Source organism: Mirounga angustirostris, unplaced genomic scaffold (assembly GCF_029215605.1).
Source record: "Mirounga angustirostris isolate CCGP_5_RB_7025 unplaced genomic scaffold, mMirAng1.0.hap1 SCAF_9, whole genome shotgun sequence".
Classification (NCBI taxonomy): domain Eukaryota; kingdom Metazoa; phylum Chordata; class Mammalia; order Carnivora; family Phocidae; genus Mirounga; species Mirounga angustirostris.
Genome location: NW_026991717.1, coordinates 113,040,599 through 113,060,111, shown reverse-complemented (window position 1 = coordinate 113,060,111; position 19,513 = coordinate 113,040,599). Strand labels below are relative to the sequence as shown.

At 44.5% G+C, this 19,513-nt stretch overlaps 1 protein-coding gene across 7 annotated transcripts in view; it reads right to left on the bottom strand.

The window, feature by feature from the left end:
- Positions 1–8,168: 8,168 nt before the first annotated feature.
- The window catches only part of SLC39A9 (solute carrier family 39 member 9), a 54,298-nt gene continuing 42,953 nt past the window's right edge, over positions 8,169–19,513 (bottom strand). For 4 of the 7 annotated variants that reach the window (XM_045901086.3, XM_064571245.1, XM_045901087.3 and 1 more), the window contains 4 exons: positions 15,814–15,882; positions 14,718–14,803; positions 14,067–14,201; positions 8,169–12,166 (listed from right to left, as the gene is read on the bottom strand). In XM_045901086.3, the coding sequence (XP_045757042.1) occupies positions 11,936–12,166; positions 14,067–14,201; positions 14,718–14,803; positions 15,814–15,882 (521 nt within the window). In that variant the 3' untranslated portion in view covers positions 8,169–11,935. The remainder of the gene's footprint in view (positions 12,167–14,066; positions 14,202–14,717; positions 14,804–15,813; positions 15,883–19,513) is intronic. The other 3 variants (XM_064571242.1, XM_064571243.1, XR_010405225.1) reach the window with 2 other exon arrangements.

Below are 19,513 nucleotides of genomic sequence, written 5' to 3'. Positions count from 1 at the left end.
GAGTAACCACCAGCCAAAACAAGATGCAGAACATTTCCAGCACCCCAGAAAGATCCCACCTGTCCAGTCAACTGCCACCCCTCTCCCCCTCCCAAGCAACTGCTTTCTCTTACCAACATTTACACACCTTGTAAAATTTTTTTAAATTTTACTGCCTAAAATGGCATTCTTTACAGACCCACCACCCTCCATATTGTCCTTTGCTCAGCTTGCTATGCTCGTTTATTAACTGCCTGGCTCCTCCCTGTAGGCATTTGAGTTTGTGATCCTCACTAGATACTCCCTGAGGCCTTCCCAGGTCTAACATTCCAGGAGCCTGGTTAAGAAGGGGTCTCCCAAAGGGCTCCCACACCCTTCCCCTAATGAACTCTGGAGTTCCCAGGCCTAGGCTGCATCCCCTGGTGTGCTCACTATCCAAAGGGGCCCATCTGAATTCCCTTGTGCCCCTCCTGGCTCACACCCCTGCAGAAACACGTCAGGTCCAGCCTGAACACAGGGCCCAGGGCCTGGGGCCCCCGGGTGGGAAGAGACAGGACTGGGAAGAGGACGGCAGCCCGTGCGTGGATAGAGTGCAAAGTGGACATCTCACGCGCTTCGGGGCTCTTTTGGACACGTGTTCTGAGGCATGGAAAATGTCCCACTTGGGGAGTCTTGCTTTACCCAGGTGGAAGCTAGGAAACTTGTGTTAGAAGCCTGTGGTGTGGCGTTCATGGGTCAGGGGATCTAGGACAGGTCCTGGAGATGCAGGTGACAAACATGAAGAAAAAAGCTTGCATAGGCATCAGTGTGGCCGGCGAAGGTGGTTCCAGGAGCCTGTGACTGGGGGTGAGGTGCGGCTGCGAGATTGGGTCCCCCAGGCAGCAAGCAGTGGCCACAGGGGCTCCAGTGGCCGTCCCGGGCAGGGGACACGCAGACCTCAGCATCAAGTGCTCTGTGGTGACAGCAGCTTTGTCGTCAGCAGGCTTCCGCAGCATGATGTTGGGCAGCATTCCTGGAAGCTTTACCTCTGTCAGGCCTAGTTCTCTAGCCCTGCCAATGTCCTTTTAATATATTAATTCCTTTTCTGCTTAATCAGGTCAGGACCCGCTTTGGCTGCTTGTGAAGGACTAGTGCTGAGCTCATGAGCTGTAGGAGGGAGAAAGGCAGGATACCTGGAATCATTTTTTTTTTTTTAAAGATTTTATTTATTTATTTGCGAGAGAGAGAATGAGAGAGAGCACGAGAGGGAGGAGGGTCAGAGGGAGAAGCGGACTCCCCGCCGAGCAGGGAGCCCGATGCGGGACTCGATCCCGGAACTCCAGGATCATGACCTGAGCCGAAGGCAGTCGCCTAACCAACTGAGCCACCCAGGCGCCCTACCTGGAATCATTCTTAAGGAAACGCTTCCCAAGGGCAGAACAAGCCCGGATGGTTCCTAGGAAAGGTGTGGTGTCTTTAATGGAAGAACTAGAGCACACGTTTCTTCGGGGGTGAAGAGAAACTAATCTTTGCCCATCCCCTCTACACACAGGACACCTGACCAGCCCGTAATGGTGGTTGAGGCAGGGTGGAAAGACCAGAGGCAAACAGCATGAGTTTGGTGGACCGCTAGATACACAAGTGGCTTCCGCTTCCCTCAACTAAGCAGCCCGGATAATACCAAGTGAGCTTTGGGAGAAGCCGTTTCTGCTTCCATTGTGTTCTCTACCCTCGCTGGTGGGAGTGCCGAATGCCAGGCAGATAGTTCTGAGGAAGACAAAACAAGCTGGGGTCAATCCAGTGCCCTGGACCGAGCGTGGGCCGCTGCTGCTCAATCTTATCAGGACCTGGGTGAGATCAGTCAAGGGCAGACACTCAGGGTCCTGCATGCCCTGCACGCTCAGACCTAGAGCTGATGTTCTAAGTAGCTTGTTTACATCCTCTCCATTTCATTGAAGTTTTGAAACAGTCTCAGTGAGATACATATTATTTTTCATTCTCCAGGTGAGTAAAATGAAGTTCAAGAAGGTTGTCTACTACTCCCCTAGTCATTTCTGGAGCATGATAGGCCCTCAAATATGTGTAGAATGAGGGAAGTGACAGGAATATACATTTTCTTTTTCTTTGGCTTTTATTTTTTTCCTCAGCTTTAGTGAGGCATGACTGACATAAATATTTAGATTGTACAACATTTATTAAGGTGCACAACATGATTTAATACATGTATATATTGGGAAATGCTTACCATAATCAAGTTAATAGTTACCATTTTGTGTGTGTGCCTGTGTGTGGTGAGAACCCTTCAGATCTACTCTCTTAGCAAATTTCGAGGATACAATACAGTATTATTAACTATAGACACCATGCTGTACACTGGATCTCCAGAACTTCCTCATTTTATAACTGAAAGTTTGTACCTTTTGACCAGTATCTCCTCATTTCCCCCACCCCCAGTCCCTGATAACCATCATTCTACTCTCTGATTCTATGAATTTGACTTTTTCAGGTTCTACACATAAGTGAGATCAAAGGGCATTTGCCTTTTATTTCACTTACCATAAGGTCCTCCAAGTTCATCCGTGTTGTTGCAAATGGCAAAGTCCTTCTTTTTACAGTTGACTAATATCCCATTGTGTATATAGGTACCACATTTTCTTCATTTATTCATCCCTCTACGGACACTTACGTGGTTGCTGTACTTGGCTTTTGTGAATAATGCTGCTATGAACATGGGAGTGCAGACATCTCTTCGGGATACTTATTTCCTTTGGTTATTATACCCAGAAGTGATATTGTTGGATCATAGGGTAGTTCTATTTTTTTTTTTAAAGGAATTTCCATGCTGTTTTCCATAGTGGCTGCACCAATTTACATTCCCACCAACGGTTCATGAGAGTTCCCTTCCTGCCACATCCTTGCCGACACTTATCACCTGCTGTCTTTTTCATAGCAGCTACGCTAACAGGTGTGAAATGATATCTTGCTGTGGTTTTGATTTGCATTTTCCTGATTAGTGATACTTTTCATGTACCTGTTGGCCATTCTTCTTTGGAAAAATATCTGTTCAGTTCCTCTGCCCACTTTTTAATTGGATTATGTTTTTTTTTTTAATACTGAATTGTGTTCTTTGGATATTAGCCCCATATCAGATCAGTGATTTATAGATATCTTCTCCCATTCCATAGGTTGCCTTTTCATTTTGTTGCTGGTTTGCTGTGCAGATTTTTGGTTTAATGTAGTCCCACCCGTTTATTTTGCTTTTGCTTTTGGTGTCTTTTGGTAAATCTTCATTTAGTAACAACACGGTAGTGGTTTGGTCCTCATGAGCCAATACCATCTCTGGCTTAGGCATTTTCCCTGGGGGATTATACCATCTATTTTGCCCCTTAAAATCACCAGAGGGCGTGTTTATATTGTACATAAGCATCTCAGTTCACACCCATACTAATAGCCTTATCTTGGTACTAATATATCTATTCCATCCTTTGTCCATTTTTTTGATCAGGTTATACTGAGTTATAGGAGTTCCTTATATATTTTGGATATTAACTCTTACCATATATATGGTTTGCAAATATCTTCCCCCATTCCTTAGGTTGCCTTTTCATTCTGATTTCCTTTGCTGTATGAAAGAACATACATTACCATGATGTTGCTTTTATCCAGAGTCTGCGGGCTCATGTGATAGTCACCACTGTTCCATGAAACAGGTATAAGCACAGCCATGACACGTGACTGGCCCATGGTAAGGAAATGTGTGAATACTGACTGGGATCCAGCTCACTGATCCTACACTTCAGCTAGAGTGAGCCAGAGTCTTCCTTAACCCACTCTAGTCAGGAACGGGCAGGAAGACATTCTCAGACTGGGAAGGGGTAACGAGGATCTCCCTGGAGTCACATCCTGATCGGGCCTCAAAAGCTCCCAGCAACCAGGACAAGAACAGATCTTCCCATAGTGCCGCCTCTTCAGCTCCCAGCCCTCTTTGTCCTGACCCCACTCTCGGGCAGGCGGGCCAGGCTGGTGCCAAGTGAAGGACCCAGGAATGTGCCTCTTTTTGGTTCCCTGGGCTGCCCTGGCATTGGCGTCAGGCTGCTGGTTGGACCCAGCACAAGCATCCCGATGGGGCCAAGAAGCAGAAGAAGCAGAAAAGATCTGGGCTGTAGACCAGGCCCTCCTACAGCATCAAATCTCTCTCATGGAATCTCTTTCCCTCCTGCAACCCCAATTCCACCATTGGGGTTCCTGTCCTGGATTCCACAGGGTGTGGCACTGATTCGGCTAAAACTGCACCACCATCACTCGGGTTATCTTTGCTTGGCTCCCATGGACCTTTGCCCCTCCTCCCGTTCTAGTACAGGTCTGTCTGCCTCGTTTGGAGTTTTCCTCTCTGTGTTTGCATCCCTTCCAGACTGTGAGCTCCTTGAGGACAGAGTCCAGGGCCTGTAGTAGGTGCTCAACAAACGCTTACTGAATCGATTTGTCTTCACTTGGCCCCATTCAGGTGCTGCAATTTCTTGTTTGCACATCAAATGGATGCCAACCCCTCGGGGCCTCAGCTTTCCCTTGTGAGAATAAACCAGGACCTGTGGTGTGGTGGAGAATGTAGGAGAAAGCAATCTGGAGATGGCAGACTTGTCGCCTGCTTTTAGTGTTAAGAGGGGTTTAAATCCAGGCCCTGCTATCAGTTGTGTGAACTGAGGACAATCACCGAGCATCTCTGGGCCTCAGTGTTCTCTCAGCCCCACTGGATCCCATTCCTTCGTCCCACCCTATTGTCTGCGCTCCCCCTTCTCTCCCCCCACCCCCCAATTCTGCCCCAGCCACGCCGGGTCTGATATTCCGAGGAGCTACCAAACTTTCACAGCCCCTTTTTACTTGCTGTGCCCTCAGTCCAGAGTGCTTCTCCTCTCATCTCCCCAAAAATCCGATGGCAAGATTCAGCTCAGATGACATCACTTTTGTGATGCTATGCCCTCCTCCCCTTCTGAGGTTTAAACCACCTATCTCTTTTTATTGAATTGTGTTCCACTTTGACTGCATTTTCTAAGGCCAAACATGGGTCTTAGGCTCCTTTACCTGCAAGGGCTTGGCTGCCTCCCAGGGGAACCCAGGAGGGAGGGGAAGTGGGGTACAGGGCACCGCATGCACGTTCGAAGCCAGCAGGCCAAGTGAAGGGGCTGAGGGGGCCAAAGGAGAGTCAGTCCTGCATTTGAGATGCCCTGGGCTGGAAGATTCTTGCATTAGATGAGATAGTCTGTTCTCATCAGCAGGGTCAACCCCTTGCTAGGCTTCTGCCCTCTCTCTGCCTGATGACTGCTCACACCCAAGGTTGCCGAGGTCGACCCAAGGACCTTACTGCCCTGCCAGTCAGCCCGCTGCTTCACGGCACTAAGACAGTCCCGTGGCATCCAAGGCCACGGCTGGGGGCGGCACACTGCTCAGAAACACTGAAGGTGTCCAGTGCTCCCCCTCGTGGCTGATGTGTGGGTTGAAATGTATACCTTAATTTGGCTTCTAAGAGCAAGTACATTTCACTGGGGGAGAGGGATGTGTTCAGTCTGGCCCAGAGACCCAAAGCCATTTTTGTTACAATCCCACACACTCTCCCAGAACGTCTGAGGAAGAGCCAGGGGGCTGGTTTTTTATCCGGAACCGAATTAGCAATTCACTGGATCAGGTGCCAGGGGTTCCACCTTTACTTGATTAAAGACCTTGGGCAAGTTTCTTTGAAACCCTCGCAGCTTCATATATCAAAAAGGGGCCCTGCCAACTCTCAGCGTCGCACTACCCTTAGAATGTTTTCTCCAGGTCCAAATAGTAGATGTTCTTTCCTGGCTTCCCCAAATACCGAGCAGGGCAAAGTCAGGGGCAGAAGAGAACAGAGGGAGGGTCTACTCTCATGCTTGCCCCTCCCACTCCCACCGCCGCCTTCACACAGGGCCTGGACAGCTCAGAGGTGGAGGGTGGCCATAGAGCTGCCGTGTTCCACGATATGTGCCCTTAGGGAAACCGGAGCGCAGGGGGCAGAGGAGTTTTGGAGAGGGAGAACCAAAGGCTAGAAGGAAGACTGAGCTCCCACCTGGCCCTCTGTACATAACCATAACTAACACAGCTGTTTGCAAGTGGGATGAGGAGGGGGTTTTTGGGCCCCAGCCAGGAAGTGGGGGAGACAAGCAGGGATAAGGGAGGAAAAAAGTCCCCAAGCTCCACCTTGAGGGGCCATAGGAGCCCCTGGAGCACAAGGATCTCTGGACTACCACGTCCCCGAATCATCCGAGTGATGACAGGAAGTCCAGAGGTCAGCCGGGACCGCACCTGGGAAGGCTGCCGGTGAGGCAGGAAGCACGGAGACCCTGGCTAGGCCCAATTATCTGTGCCATTTTAAATCTGGAAGCACAGACGTCACCTAGGGAATGGACACATCTCACACACCATCTGTTGGTGCCTCCCCGTCCTTCAGCCAGTCCGTGGCACCTTCTACGCAGAGTCTGCATTCTCTCTCCTGTGCCACCAGGCCTTTGCCATGGAGGTCCTCCTGCTCAGAGGACCGTTCCCGACTGCTCCACCGTTGATTCACGCAGGCCTCCTCTCCCTCTGGATGTTGTCCCTGACGCCTCGCTCTGGGTTCCTTGCCCCCATGCGTTCCCCGAGCACCCCGTGCCTGCCTCCCAGTGCTACTGGCAACTGTGTCCTTGTTTGAATCCCTCTCGGAACCACAAGCTCTTTACGGCCTGGAAGTGACCCCTACTCCCTTTTGAACACTCAGCACCTACGAGTGTCCGGTCTGTAGGAAGGGCTCAGTGCTGAGTTAACGCTGCTGAATGAAGAGGTAAGTGGAGAAGAGGTAGGGCTCAGCTTACCTCCCATTCCACCTTCTGGATAAAATAAGTTCTGTGCTCTCATACATTTGACAGCCCTTGAAGTATCTGATGGTGGTCATCAAGTTCTGCCCCCCAAGAACATTCCAGATGAAGGCAAACATTCAGTTCCTTTCACACCTCCTCAAACGCTCTGGCTTCTCATCCTGTCTCCACTGGGCTCCCTCCTCTGATGGCTCTTGTATTTGTCAGGGTCCCTCCATAAAGAAGGCAGTCAGAATGGGACAGGTCTCCCCTCACATTCCTACCCAAGTTTAGAAAACTGGGCAATGGCTAACATTGCAACAGAAATCAGCAGTGGAGCCAGAAAAGGGATCCAGATGTTCAGGTCCCTCAATCAGTCACACAGTCCCTTACTAAAGTTAGCTGGTCGTGGATTAGGAACCCAAACCCAGTTAATTTCCCACCTGTACCCTCAGCCCCGTGTGCAGACTCCTCACCTCAGTTGGGTGCGGGCGGAGCTAGACGCACGGCCAGCAGCTGGTCCTGCCGGGGCTTAGGGCAGGGCTAGATTAGTGCCGCGGATCAGGAAGTGCCCCCTCAGGCCACAGCAATTCACTTAGCCACACATAGTATATTGAGAACCTAGCTTCCTGGAGCTTATGTTTTAGTAGGGAAGGACAAAGTAAGGATATATATATATTATAAAGCAGATTAAAAGGTGACCAGTGCTACAGAAAAAGAAAGAAGAGAACAAGGTAAGGAGCACTGGGGCAAGGTGGGGCAGATTAGTTTTAAATAGGGTGGTCACAGGAGGCCTAACTGAAGGAGACTTTAGATCAAGGCTGGGAGGAGGCAAGGGGGCTGCGGAAGGGCGTTTTAGACACAGTGATGGGACACAAGGCCGCTTATTTCTGACATTATAAAACTACACTGTAGGATGCTGCCCTAACTTACAGGAGTTAGAAACAAATGTACAAACTGCACTTCTATTAAAATCTCTATTTTTAGGGTCAGGTGTTCACAGCCTCTATATACTCCTAGAGCAACTCTGCCCTTTGACTGAACCACTGTGATCGGGGTCTATTGCTTGCTTCTCTTTTCTGGAGTACACTACCTTCATAAATATTTCTTAACACCGATGGCAAAGCAAAATAAAAGTCAACGAATTAGTATTTTTTGGGACACGTGCTGTATTGTGTCCTTCATCTCCCTTCCTCCTTTGCTTCCCTCCTTCCCTAAAAGATTTGCATATAGTGAGCTCATCTTTCCCCTGCCCTTGAAAGCTTTTCATTACCTTTGCTGATGTTCAAATGTGGGTCAAGTCTAGTCGTCAAACAGAAAAGCAAACTGCCAAGAGATTAAGTAATGAGCCATTCACATAAGGTATCCGCTAATAAAAATTTAATATCATAAAACAAATCAGAAAACAGCAAAAAAAATTGTTTAACCATTCACAATTAACGTGGAAAGAGACAAAATTATAAGGCAGCCATCCATGGAATGATTTCATGTTTACAAAGGATCCAGAAAAGGGGACATTTAAAATCACTGTTTGGACTACTGAACCAGGGGAACTGCAGTTTTATCCCATGAGACTTCCAACTTGCTAGAAGATGCTATCAGAAAAAAGATCAAAGCCAATTTCCTTGCGTTCGGATGAGCATATCTAGAGAATTCCCAATGGTTGTCTAGTCTTTTCCTACAAGTCACAAATTCCCCTCAAATCTCCTGGGGTTAATCTAGATGTCTCAGGTACAAAGCAGGGGGGGGTAGAGCTCCATCATTGGTTTTATTTTCATAGCATCCCCAACAGTGCTCTTGGGATCACTCTGTTTTGAGTAGAAATTTTCTAATGGAAGGATGGTTCTCCTGTAGATCACCTTCCACTGCAGCAGTTTGGGAAGAATCTGGTCAATATTCTCCAGTCTCTCAAGGGGCCCAGAGGCCCTGTAGGCAAGAAATTTTCTGGAGGTCTGGGCTGTTGGTAGACAGCTCCCCTGTTTAGTATCTAGTTACCATGGGTCTGAGGGGCATAATACTCCAATGCTGGTGTGTCCTTCTAGTTCTAATCCTTGAAAAAGAGAAAAACCAGGCAGTGACACTTAGAAGTAGGCTGGTAAAAAACACAATTTCATCGTCTCCTCTGTGCAAAGAACTGACCCTGCGAAACGACCACCTCTGTCCTTTCTCTAATGATTCAAAATACAAGAACAGGGCTGACTCAACTGTTTTGAATAGGTGATAGAAAAGTGATAGGGGGAAGAGAGAACACGTAGCCTCTGTTGATGGAACTGTTTCCAACTCTCTACACTCCAGTGCAGAGCCTCTGCCTAAAAAAATCTGGCAACAGCATGCACAGGAAAGCAGCCAGCCCTAGAACAGCGCTGCTTCGGGGAAATGGGGACTGATACGCAACTCGCTGGAAAACAAGGGAGGGGAATGGACCAGTAGCGTTTTCCACCTTCATTTGCCATTTAAGAGTACATTCGGAATCTGAAGAAATCTGTCCCTACCAAGGAAATGGAGTCAAATTGCAATGAAGACTAACTTTGGTTATGAGGAAGGAAGGGCTGTACTCTTCATCATCAGGTGCATCTCTTTGGTAGCCAATAATTCCATCTGTGATCATGGCAGCAACTTAAGTATGGCCAATGTTTCCAAATGCATGAGAGCATTAAGGCATCTACATCTAAGGAGGCAGTGAACACAAGAGGAAAACAGAACTGAAATGTGCCAGTAAGTGACCACCACTGTGGCCCCTTCTGGGACACTGCCCAGCACGAGCAAGTTCCTCCCCCAGTGAAGAAGGCCTCTGCCATGCTGCTCGGTCCCCTGCTGCCTAGAGGTGCGTTTGAGCCCTCTAAGGTTAGTATGGCTATTTCTGCCTGCTGACCAGGAGAGAAATGAGTAGCTCCTGAGGCAGCAGCTTTAAAATCTGGGAAAGCCCGCAGCTCCCAAAAGCTGGTAGGCCTTGCAAGGTCTGCTTGTTAACGCGAGGTCCAGAGGGGAACGCAAATTTGGAAGTTTGATGGTTCAGTCCTTGCCAGAGTTCAAGGCCCCCCCACCAAGCAAGATATTCTAGCCAAACTTTTAATGATGGCAAAGCACTGCTGAAAGAGGCTTCGGCCAGCAGAACGAATTTCTCATGATTGCACGCAACAGTATGATAGGAAGTGCTGCTACCCAAACCAAACCAGACACTAAGATGTACTATTTATTAACAAAGTAAATTTCCAGGGAGAATCAAGGCAACCATGACATCTCGAAGGGCCAGACGAAGCCCCATGACTCCCATAAGTCAGAGCTGTTATCAGGAAAGTCACTCAGACTTTCCAGACTGTGCCTTCTGTTGGTTTTAACAAATCGTATGCAATGGTTGCCAGCCACTATAGAAAACCCTATCCTATTTATGCTACTTTGGTCTACGGCCGGCAGAGGGCTCGCAAGTTCTGTTTCCATAGCTGCTGACCCAGTGACAAATCCAGGAAGGAAATAAAGAAATTATAGGCATGCTGGTATATACGTCATATAAGACATTTTACGAACTCCTAAACCCACTGCCCTGAAGAACATAATCTTGGTTCCCTCTTTATATAATGTGTTTTGAAATGGTACAGAAGATCAAAATAAATTAATAACATACTATTATACACTTAGTTGATAACAGAAAGTTTACAGGGATTTGGCAAATATGGAAAAATCATCCCAGTTTGTTAAACACTTTTACTATCTGAACTGTTTAAATGACCAGAACATTAGTGATTGTGTCATCTCACATATGAGGAAGTGATATTTTAAGGGGTTAACAAAGTTGCATTTGACACAAAGGTAACTTCATTGAAGGGAATAAAGAACAGAGACAATGTTATCTTCATCATCACAGTTCAAGAAGTGGTTGTCCTGATGAGAATTCAATTCACACAGATACCAACATCGCCACCCGCAGTAAGCAGCAAATTATAGATAGGGAGGAGGGGCTGGGGGGGGAGCGGTCAGGAGGAAAGCACGGAAAAGATGAAGAGACAAGAGACATGATTTCAATAAGCTTTAAATCAAGAGGCAAACACTTCTCACTTGTCCTACATCTTGACTCTCTTCACTGCTACAGGTGCTTATGTGACGCTGACCTAGCACTCTCCAAAGGACACCAAGTATTTTGCCAGAGGGACTGCTAGTCTGCTAAGATAAATACGTAAAAAGAAAAAAAGGGACAACACAGGGTTTTGGTTATCTTACTTTTAAAAAGATTATGACAAAAACGTCACTTACTATCCAAACTTACTTGAAATTAACATCCCTTCATTTCAAAAGACACTTTGGGATCTGACTGTTTTTGAAGGAAAGCCTGAGTGGGCCTGAACCTACCAGAACTTGGCTCCTTTGCACTGGAGGCAGGTACTCTGCAAAGGAGAACTTGAGAAGAAATACTAGTGGCCTCCTCCTTCGATGCTAGTCCATCTCTGTTGCTCCACTGATGAACAGCGGGCTCTCTTTAAAGAGGAAGAGGCGGACGCGAAAGGAGGTGTTAAGTCTCTCCAAGACAGCCTCTTTTCAACGGACAGCTCTCGAGTAAAAAGTCAGCTTTTCATGTGCCTTGCTGTCATTTTCCTGACTCTTGCCCCAAATAAACTACAATTGTCTTTAGCATCTAAGACAGTGGGCATGATGACCTTTATCAAGGCGTGTGGCACAGACGCTAAAGCACCAGTCTTACACGGTGAGAACCATGTTAAAAATCAATGGATAAAGTAAGTGGCAGAGCCTCTAAACTAAGACAGAGATCCAGCTTAATTACAGAACACTATACTTTCATAATTACTTTTTCATTGTGAGTATGAAGTTCTCCACTTTTCCTTAAAATGAAATTCCATCTTCCCTGAGCATAGGGTTAAGAGAAACATCAAAACTCAAAATGCCAAGGGCCCTTTAAAAAAACAACACAACGGAATGTCTCTATCCAGTCACAGTGTGTTGTTTCTACTCTAAAAGCTTTCCATTACTCCAGGTTTTAATCTCACCTCCCTCCGGACTCTAGGAACACAGGTGGAGATGGGGCAAGGTGAGACAAGAGACTGAGGAAGTGAGCAGCTGTCACGTGCTGGCTGTTCTCACGGGATGGCGAACAGCTGTGGCCTGAGGCCCGAATCCGACCTTTAATGCTGGTGTCCTACTGACAGGATGAGCGGGATGAGGCAACCCAGAACCAGGGCGGCCACCTCCAGGCGGCTGAGGCCCCTCCCGCCAGTGGGGTCGGGTCTGTGGCTGTGCCCCATTCCACCCACCTCAGGGAGGACATGTACTGTGGCAACATAAAGAAATGTCCCGGCAGAGAAAAGCATGGCCACTCCAGTGGCATTGACCTCTGAAAGGGCTTCTTTACTGCTCTGTGAATGAAGAGAGAGAGAGAGAGAGAGAGAGGGAGGGAGAGAGAGAGAGAAAGAAGAAAAATTAAGACAAGTAAAATTCAGGGTCAGGAAGAAGTCCTGATTAAAAAAAAACAACAATGTTCACAACTGGTCCGATATGGGACACTGGGGACATCTTGAGATCAGAGCAATTTTGTTATTGATGAGAAGCTTCCAAATTTAAGACTATTGATGACGTGCACAATTGCTTTTTCAAACAAACTTCAAGTCTGGTTGAACAGGTCTGGCATTTATTATTCTTACAATGGAATCAACGGCATTATTAATGCAAGTATTAAATTTCATACATTCATTTATTCTACTAACATTTAACAAACATCCCCATACACCAGGCTCTAGGCTGGTGCTTGAGATACAGTGGGAATCGAGATGCAGTACCTGCCCTCACAGAGGCAGAAACATCTTATAAGCTAATCTTGACACAATTAATTTCAACTTTTTCTATTAAAAAAGTGGACCTATTGGGGCACCTGGGTGGCTCAGTCGGTTAAGCGGCTGCCTTCAGCTCAGGTCATGATCCCCGCATTGGGCTCCATGCTCAGCAGGAAGTGGCAGAGCCTCTAAACTATGGGATTCCAAGGCATTCGAGCCCCGCATTGGGCTCCATGCTCAGTGGGATCGAGCCCCGCATTGGGGGATCGAGCCCCGCATTGGGCTCCATGCTCAGCGGGAAGCCTGCTTCTCCCTCTCCCACTCCCCCTGCTGTATTCCCTCTCTCCTGTCTCTCTCTCTGTCAAATAAATAAATAAAATCTTTAAATTAAAAAAAAAAGTGGACCTATGGACTATGACAATTAATTAAATTTTTAAGAAGAGAACACACCATAATGCAACATGTAACTCCATGCCTCCAGAATTATACCTTCCTGTCAGAAGTTCTAAAGACTTGTACTGATCAATGAAGTGATAAATAGGGTTAATACTTAAAAAGGAACTATATATTGCTTGTTGACTGGAAGAAGAAAAGAGTCTTCGAATGATCAAAGAGGGTTTTTATAATACCTCATTTGTTAGCAATCCAGATCAACAAACCTGATTAACAGGAACTTAATCGTGTTTTAACCACCTCATTTCTCATATGTTCCTTTTAATACAAGTTTTACTGTATCAACTATGAATGGAATGTGACTCAGAAGAATCAATGACCCTCAGGGAGAGTATGGGGGAAAGCAGTTCCCATGAACTAGCCCCGGGTCAGTTTGGTTCTAAGATTTTTCTCCGGTGGCCAGTCAGTTGACACTGAAGTACCACCGGGAGGGTTGTTAAGACCTACAGCCCCAGGGGACAGAACTAGAAGGCAGGGAAAGGTCCACCTGGAACAACAGGGAAGAATGCCCAGGCTCGGAACTGACAAGGGACACATGTTACTTCAGGTCTGACATTATGTTCAGTGCAATGATAAAGAACTGGATATTTAGTATTTGGTGATATGAGAATACAGACATCTCTGCTCATCCCCTATTCTCCTCAAAACTGCTGTTTGCTTGTCCCTCACTCTTCATGCGCCTGCTTAAACATTAAATATGTACTGTCGTGACTTATTATATATCTGTCAAACAAAATTAGTGTGTTTGGTTAGGCTTGAGTTACGCTATTTTAAAGATCATATATCTGTGCAAATGTTTTCAGAACTGATGGGGAAGAAATTTTGAAATTGAATGAATAGGAAAATGCTCTAAATTTATGAAGAGAATGCCTTGGAATTAAGATGTTTACACTGTACTGGCTTTTACTTGTAATTTCACCTTTGTTTGAGGGAGTAACTTAACTGCAAAAATCAACATAAAAGACCACAGGTTCTGGTAAATCACAAAAGAATTAGATACTTGCCTAGATAAGCTAGGAATGATCAGACTTACCTTACTTAGTCCTAAGTATGTCACCATGGACATAACTGGGGCTGCCAGTGCAAAGACCAGTAAGTGTTTTCTGATTCGATTCCGTTCTAGGCCAGCATGCATTAGGAAGGAAACCAGCCCAAAAGCAGCTGGTGCCTGGAAAAGAAAAAGTATTCCTAATTAAAGTATGGATTGCTTCTATATTATGAAGCACATGTTCATTTGACTGAATTCTCACAAAAAAAAAAAAAAAAAAATCAGGCATGGTACCAAGACTGAGTTCTGCCTTTTAGGAATTAATGTTCTAAGCTAAGAAAATATCCTACTTGTGTGTGTGTGTGTGTGTTTCTTAGATAGTAGGAAAAGACAATCAAGAAAAGAGTATAAGAAAAACAAAAACATTTATGAACAAAAATTACTTTAAAATATAGAAATCTGTAGAGAATTTAAGAGTTTGTCTGTATGACCATTAAAAAAGTCCCTTCAAGTGAAAGTTTAAAAAAATAGTAGCAAAAAATCCTAGCTATGAACAGAGTTGGTCAACTATCTCAAATGAATGTCAATTATAAAAACTAAAAAAATCTTCCCATTCCAAAAAAATACCGATGACCAAAGAGAAATTTGAATTATGAACATATTCAATATCAAATCTTCCACTAAAATTCTGCTTACCTTATGTAGCATTATTGCCACAAACACAATTAACTGGACGCTAGTCTGTGAAGTAGAGGCTGCTGCTCCTAAGGCCACACCATCCGCTAAATTTGGAAAAAATAAAATATAAAATACTATAACAACAACAACAATAGTGTAGTAGTTTCGTGTGTGGGCTTTAGAGGCAGGGAGAGCTACATCTGACTCTGGGAAGGTTCCTTAACTTTTCTGAACCTTAGCCTTCTCATCTCTAAAATGGGGTCAAGGAAATATGTATTCTTAGGATTTTCATGAGGGTTAAATGAGATAACATACATAAACAGCTTAGCACCTGGCCCCAAATATTCAATATGTCAGCTGTTATAACAGAAATTGCAAAGATTGCAAAGTAAGCATCTCTGTGTCTTGTAGATGATAAAACACAAAATAAAGACACTCCAACTTTACATAGATGACTTATACACAAGAAGTAAATATTGGCTGAATGGATGAACTTTTGTCAGATAAACATGTTCTACCGGAAGGTCCAAGTGACAGTGTGCCATCTCCCACATGCCTTTGTCAGTTCCAGACTCGTACTGCTGGGACTGGTCTTTGGTTAGGACTCTAAGGCATGCCCAGTCAGCGATGCTGCGCCTTCGGCATTCTACAGCCCGCCTCTGCCTCAACAGGCACTTTGCGTTTATACTGAGCAACAGGGCTCTTCAGGACAATGTCAAGGCTCTTTTCCAGATGAGGCTTTAGGGCAGAGGTCAGCACATTTTTTCTTAAAGGGCCAGACACGAAATATTTCAGGCTTTGCAAAGGCAGCCACAGATGGTATGTAAACAACTGGGCATGGCTGTGTTCCAAAAAACTTTATTTACAGGCTCTGGAATTTGAATTGCATGTAACTTTCATGTGCCACAAAATATTTTCCTCCACTAAAAAAATAAAAAATTGTTCTTAGCTTGCAAATCCCTGACACTTGACTACGCCCGGGCTTGTGCTTGTGTTGGAGGACTTCATGAAGCAACCCTCTCCGCAGTTCATGGGGATGGTCCCTGGGATGTACACACTAAGCCTCCCACGCTGGGACAGAAGACAAAGGGGTCTCACTGCCATCCAACCCTACCTGCAGCATGGACGACCAGACCCAGTGTGGTGGTGATTTTGGAATTGCTGGGCCTTGCTGTTTCTGGATCTGAAGTAAAAATAAGCAAGTCAGCCACGAAGCAATGTGAAACAGAAACTGCTAGAACACTGACCTGGAGGTGGAAGAATTCCTTGAAAGCTCTTAAAGTAGATTATATTTTCCCCATGACTGTCTTTTCTCTTTGGCTTTAAACACTTAGAAGTTTCCCCTGTCCTGAAAGAGGGGGCAGGAAGGAACTTTTCATTTGCTCCAGCCTTCCCTAAACAGACAATATGTAACCGACCCCCTGCTGCTTCAACTGCCTCACACCTCTTAACCCTGGAGCTCTCACTGGAAAGTGCTCTGTGGCCTCTCAGCACTTCTCTGCAGACCAATCTCGTCATCACTGCCTACCTGCCCCTCTTCCCCAGCCTCCTGCAACTTTATCTTTATTTGAGCACCAAAATGTCTGTCATGTTTGCCCTTCTCTATTTTATTGCCACCATCCTAACCTAAATTTGCATCCACCTGAACCTGAATGAGCAATAGGCTCCCAGCTGGTTTCCCCCTGCTCTTACTTCTCCCTAATCTAACTCATCTTACACATCCTTGTCGGATTCATCTCTGAATCACCCCACTCTTTCAAAACGCCAGTTATCTGCTGCTCTTCAGATTCAGTCCAAACTGCTTTATTAAGTGGGTTCTTAAGCTCTTTATCAATTTATCAATCTTAAGCTCTTTATCATCTTATTTCTCACTATTCAATCCAGTTAAACCAGTTTCTTTAACATCTTCTAACAAAACCTTCTCATTGTCCTTTCCCCAAATCCCTCAGCCTTAATTCTCGGCATGAACTTTAACTTCTTAGCTCATCAATCTGAAACCTAGCCACTGTTCAAAGTCTAATTCTTGGACCACTTCCCTCAAGAAAGAATCAAAGATTAATTCCAGCTCAAAAGGTTCCCCTTGCCTAGAAACCAAGAGCTCTATATGCACAGACTCCACATGCTACTTCAAAGCTTGTCCTAGATCACACCTGAGATATATACAACTGTTTTCACTCAAATAGGTCTTATATCCCCAGACTGACTGTAAACTACACAAAAGTGAATTTTCCACTTCTTTCCATTTCTTTTTCACGTCTTACAGAATGTAGCACAGCACTAGAAACCCAATAGCTGTTTAAACAATCCTTATTGGAGAGGGGAAAAAAATACTTCTCTGTATTACATGAATGTTTCTGCTCTAATAGAAAATATACAAGCAAGTAAATAATGTCCAAACAACATAAAAATTAAAAGATGGGGACATCAAAATGCCAGATGAAATGACAGATGGACATTAGCTAAATAGATTCCAAGGGATTTAATCTTCTGGGGGAAACCAGTGCACAGAAGGAATGATTTATAGTGGAAAAAACATATACAAGTAAAGTAACACGTTATCTTTTTAGTAAAAATAAATAAAATTATCTTCTAATTAGAACACTATAAGGAAGGGAAGCTAAAGTCCCTAACTGGTCAGAGAAAACAAATGTTTCAATGTCGCCCCCAACTGTGAAGAATATCATATTATACTGTGTGACAACCTTGTTTTGACTTTTCTTTATAGAGTCTTGTGGTCTAGTTATAAATAGCATCTTAAATAAAAATTAGAGGCTTTAAAATTAAAACACAGTTTTTATAAATCTATAGGAAAAGACTGTACTTCAGCATAAATTTAATAAATCAATTTTTAGTGATACTTAATAATATATAAAACCCTGTAGATAATAGGTAAAGCCAGATTAAAAGTGAGCAAAAACAATGACTTCAGAGATGAAACAGGAGGAAGAATAAAGGAACACATGCTATTTTTAATTCTTTGTATAGGATTATAGGGCACTAATGGGCCTTTAAATGTATTTAAAATTGAAACTGATAAGAATCACAAAAATGTCATAAAGGCCACTGTGAGCAACTATGTAATGCAGTTGGAATCAGACACCATCCCACCAGAGGGTGCTTCTCATTTGCTATTTGGTAAAAGCACACAAATAAAACTATTTACTCCTAAATCAATTTCCCAATACATGTAAGACCATTAAAAAAGAAAAAGTGTATGGAAAAATACTGAAAAGAAATAGTATATGCAAGGAGATTAACAAAGCAAAAAGTATCTTTGGACTAAAAAGGCTAATTAAGTTCAATGAATTTTGAAAAAAAAACCTTTTATTTGGAAATAATTTCAAATCTTTCAAATAATCTTTGAAATAATAATTTGAAATAATCTTTCAAATCTTCAGAAAAGTTTTAAGAATGTTCAAAAAACACTCACTACTCGTTTCTCAGAATGACCTACTGCCTAACATTTTGCCCCATTTGCTTCATTATTTGTGCTCATGTTCTTTCTGTATCCACACCACACACACACACAGACACACACATATTTTTTTTCCTGTACCATTTCAAAGTAAGTTGCATACATCATAACTCTTTTTCCCCAGATATTTCAAAGGGTATTTCCTAAGAGAAAGGATATTTTCTTACACTGATCAACTTCAGTAAATTTAATATTGATACTTTTTTTCTAATTTCTCTTGCATGTTCTAATTTTGTTAACTGCAGGAAAGTCTTTCAGAGCATTTTTCCCTCCCAGGAAGGGTCCAGTCTGGGATCAAATATGCACTTAGTTGTATCTCTTTAGTCCCTTTTAATCTGGAGCATTTTCTCTGCCTTTGACTTTTGCGACACTGATTTGAAGAATACATGCCCCTTCCTGAGCCTTTCTTGTGTTTTAATAGAATGATCCCTTCCGGTGTGCCTGGGTGGCTCAGGTCATGATCCCAGGATCCTGGGATGGAGCCCCATGTCGGGCTCCCTGCTCAATGAGGAGCCTGCTTCTCCCTCTCCTGCTCCCCCTGCTTGTGCTGTCAAATAAATAAAATCTTAAAAAAAAAAAAATGATCCCTTCCTTTTGGGTTTGTCTGATGTGGCCTTAGATTATGCATCCTCAAATGGAATACTACACAGGTGCTGCTTCTCAGGATGTCATGTCGAGAGGCACAGAATGTACGTCTATCTGCTGCTTGCTAGTAGAGTGAATTTTGGATTATATCCTGGACATTGTGAATGTTATCTTGTGGATACTCTGGATTCTATTATATGCCTCCAAAGAGTGTCCATTCTGTGTTTTGCCTGAAGTCACTTGGTTTGGCTTAAACTGCCAAGGGTCTTTTTCGGGCAGCTGCCCAAATCCCAGTTCAGTTCTTTCATCTTTAGCTGAGTCTGCCCACAAAAGAATGGTTCAGGGCTCAACCAGACTTGGGTCGAGTTTATACATCAAATCTGGGGCTGTGTTTCTCTGTCTTTCTCCTTTCTAAGACTCTCCCCTCACTTTCCAGTGTCTGTAGTTACCGTGAGCTCTAGTTCCTTAGGCCAGACAGACCGTGTTTTCTAACAGTTTTAGCTACCCCAACTGGGCACTGACTGCTTTTTAAGAGCAGTAAACACAGAAACTTATCCTATTCCTCCAGAATTTTCCTGCTTTAGGTCCATCTCTTGTGTCTTTAGGTAGTGGTTTTTAAAAATTTGCCCAGAGTTCATAGTTATCTGTGAGGAGGCTGGTCTGATAGGCACTTATTTGCCCACACTGAAAACAGACGCCGATGACACTAAGCTTGATCATCTGGTCAAAGTACTACGGATTTCTTCATTTCATT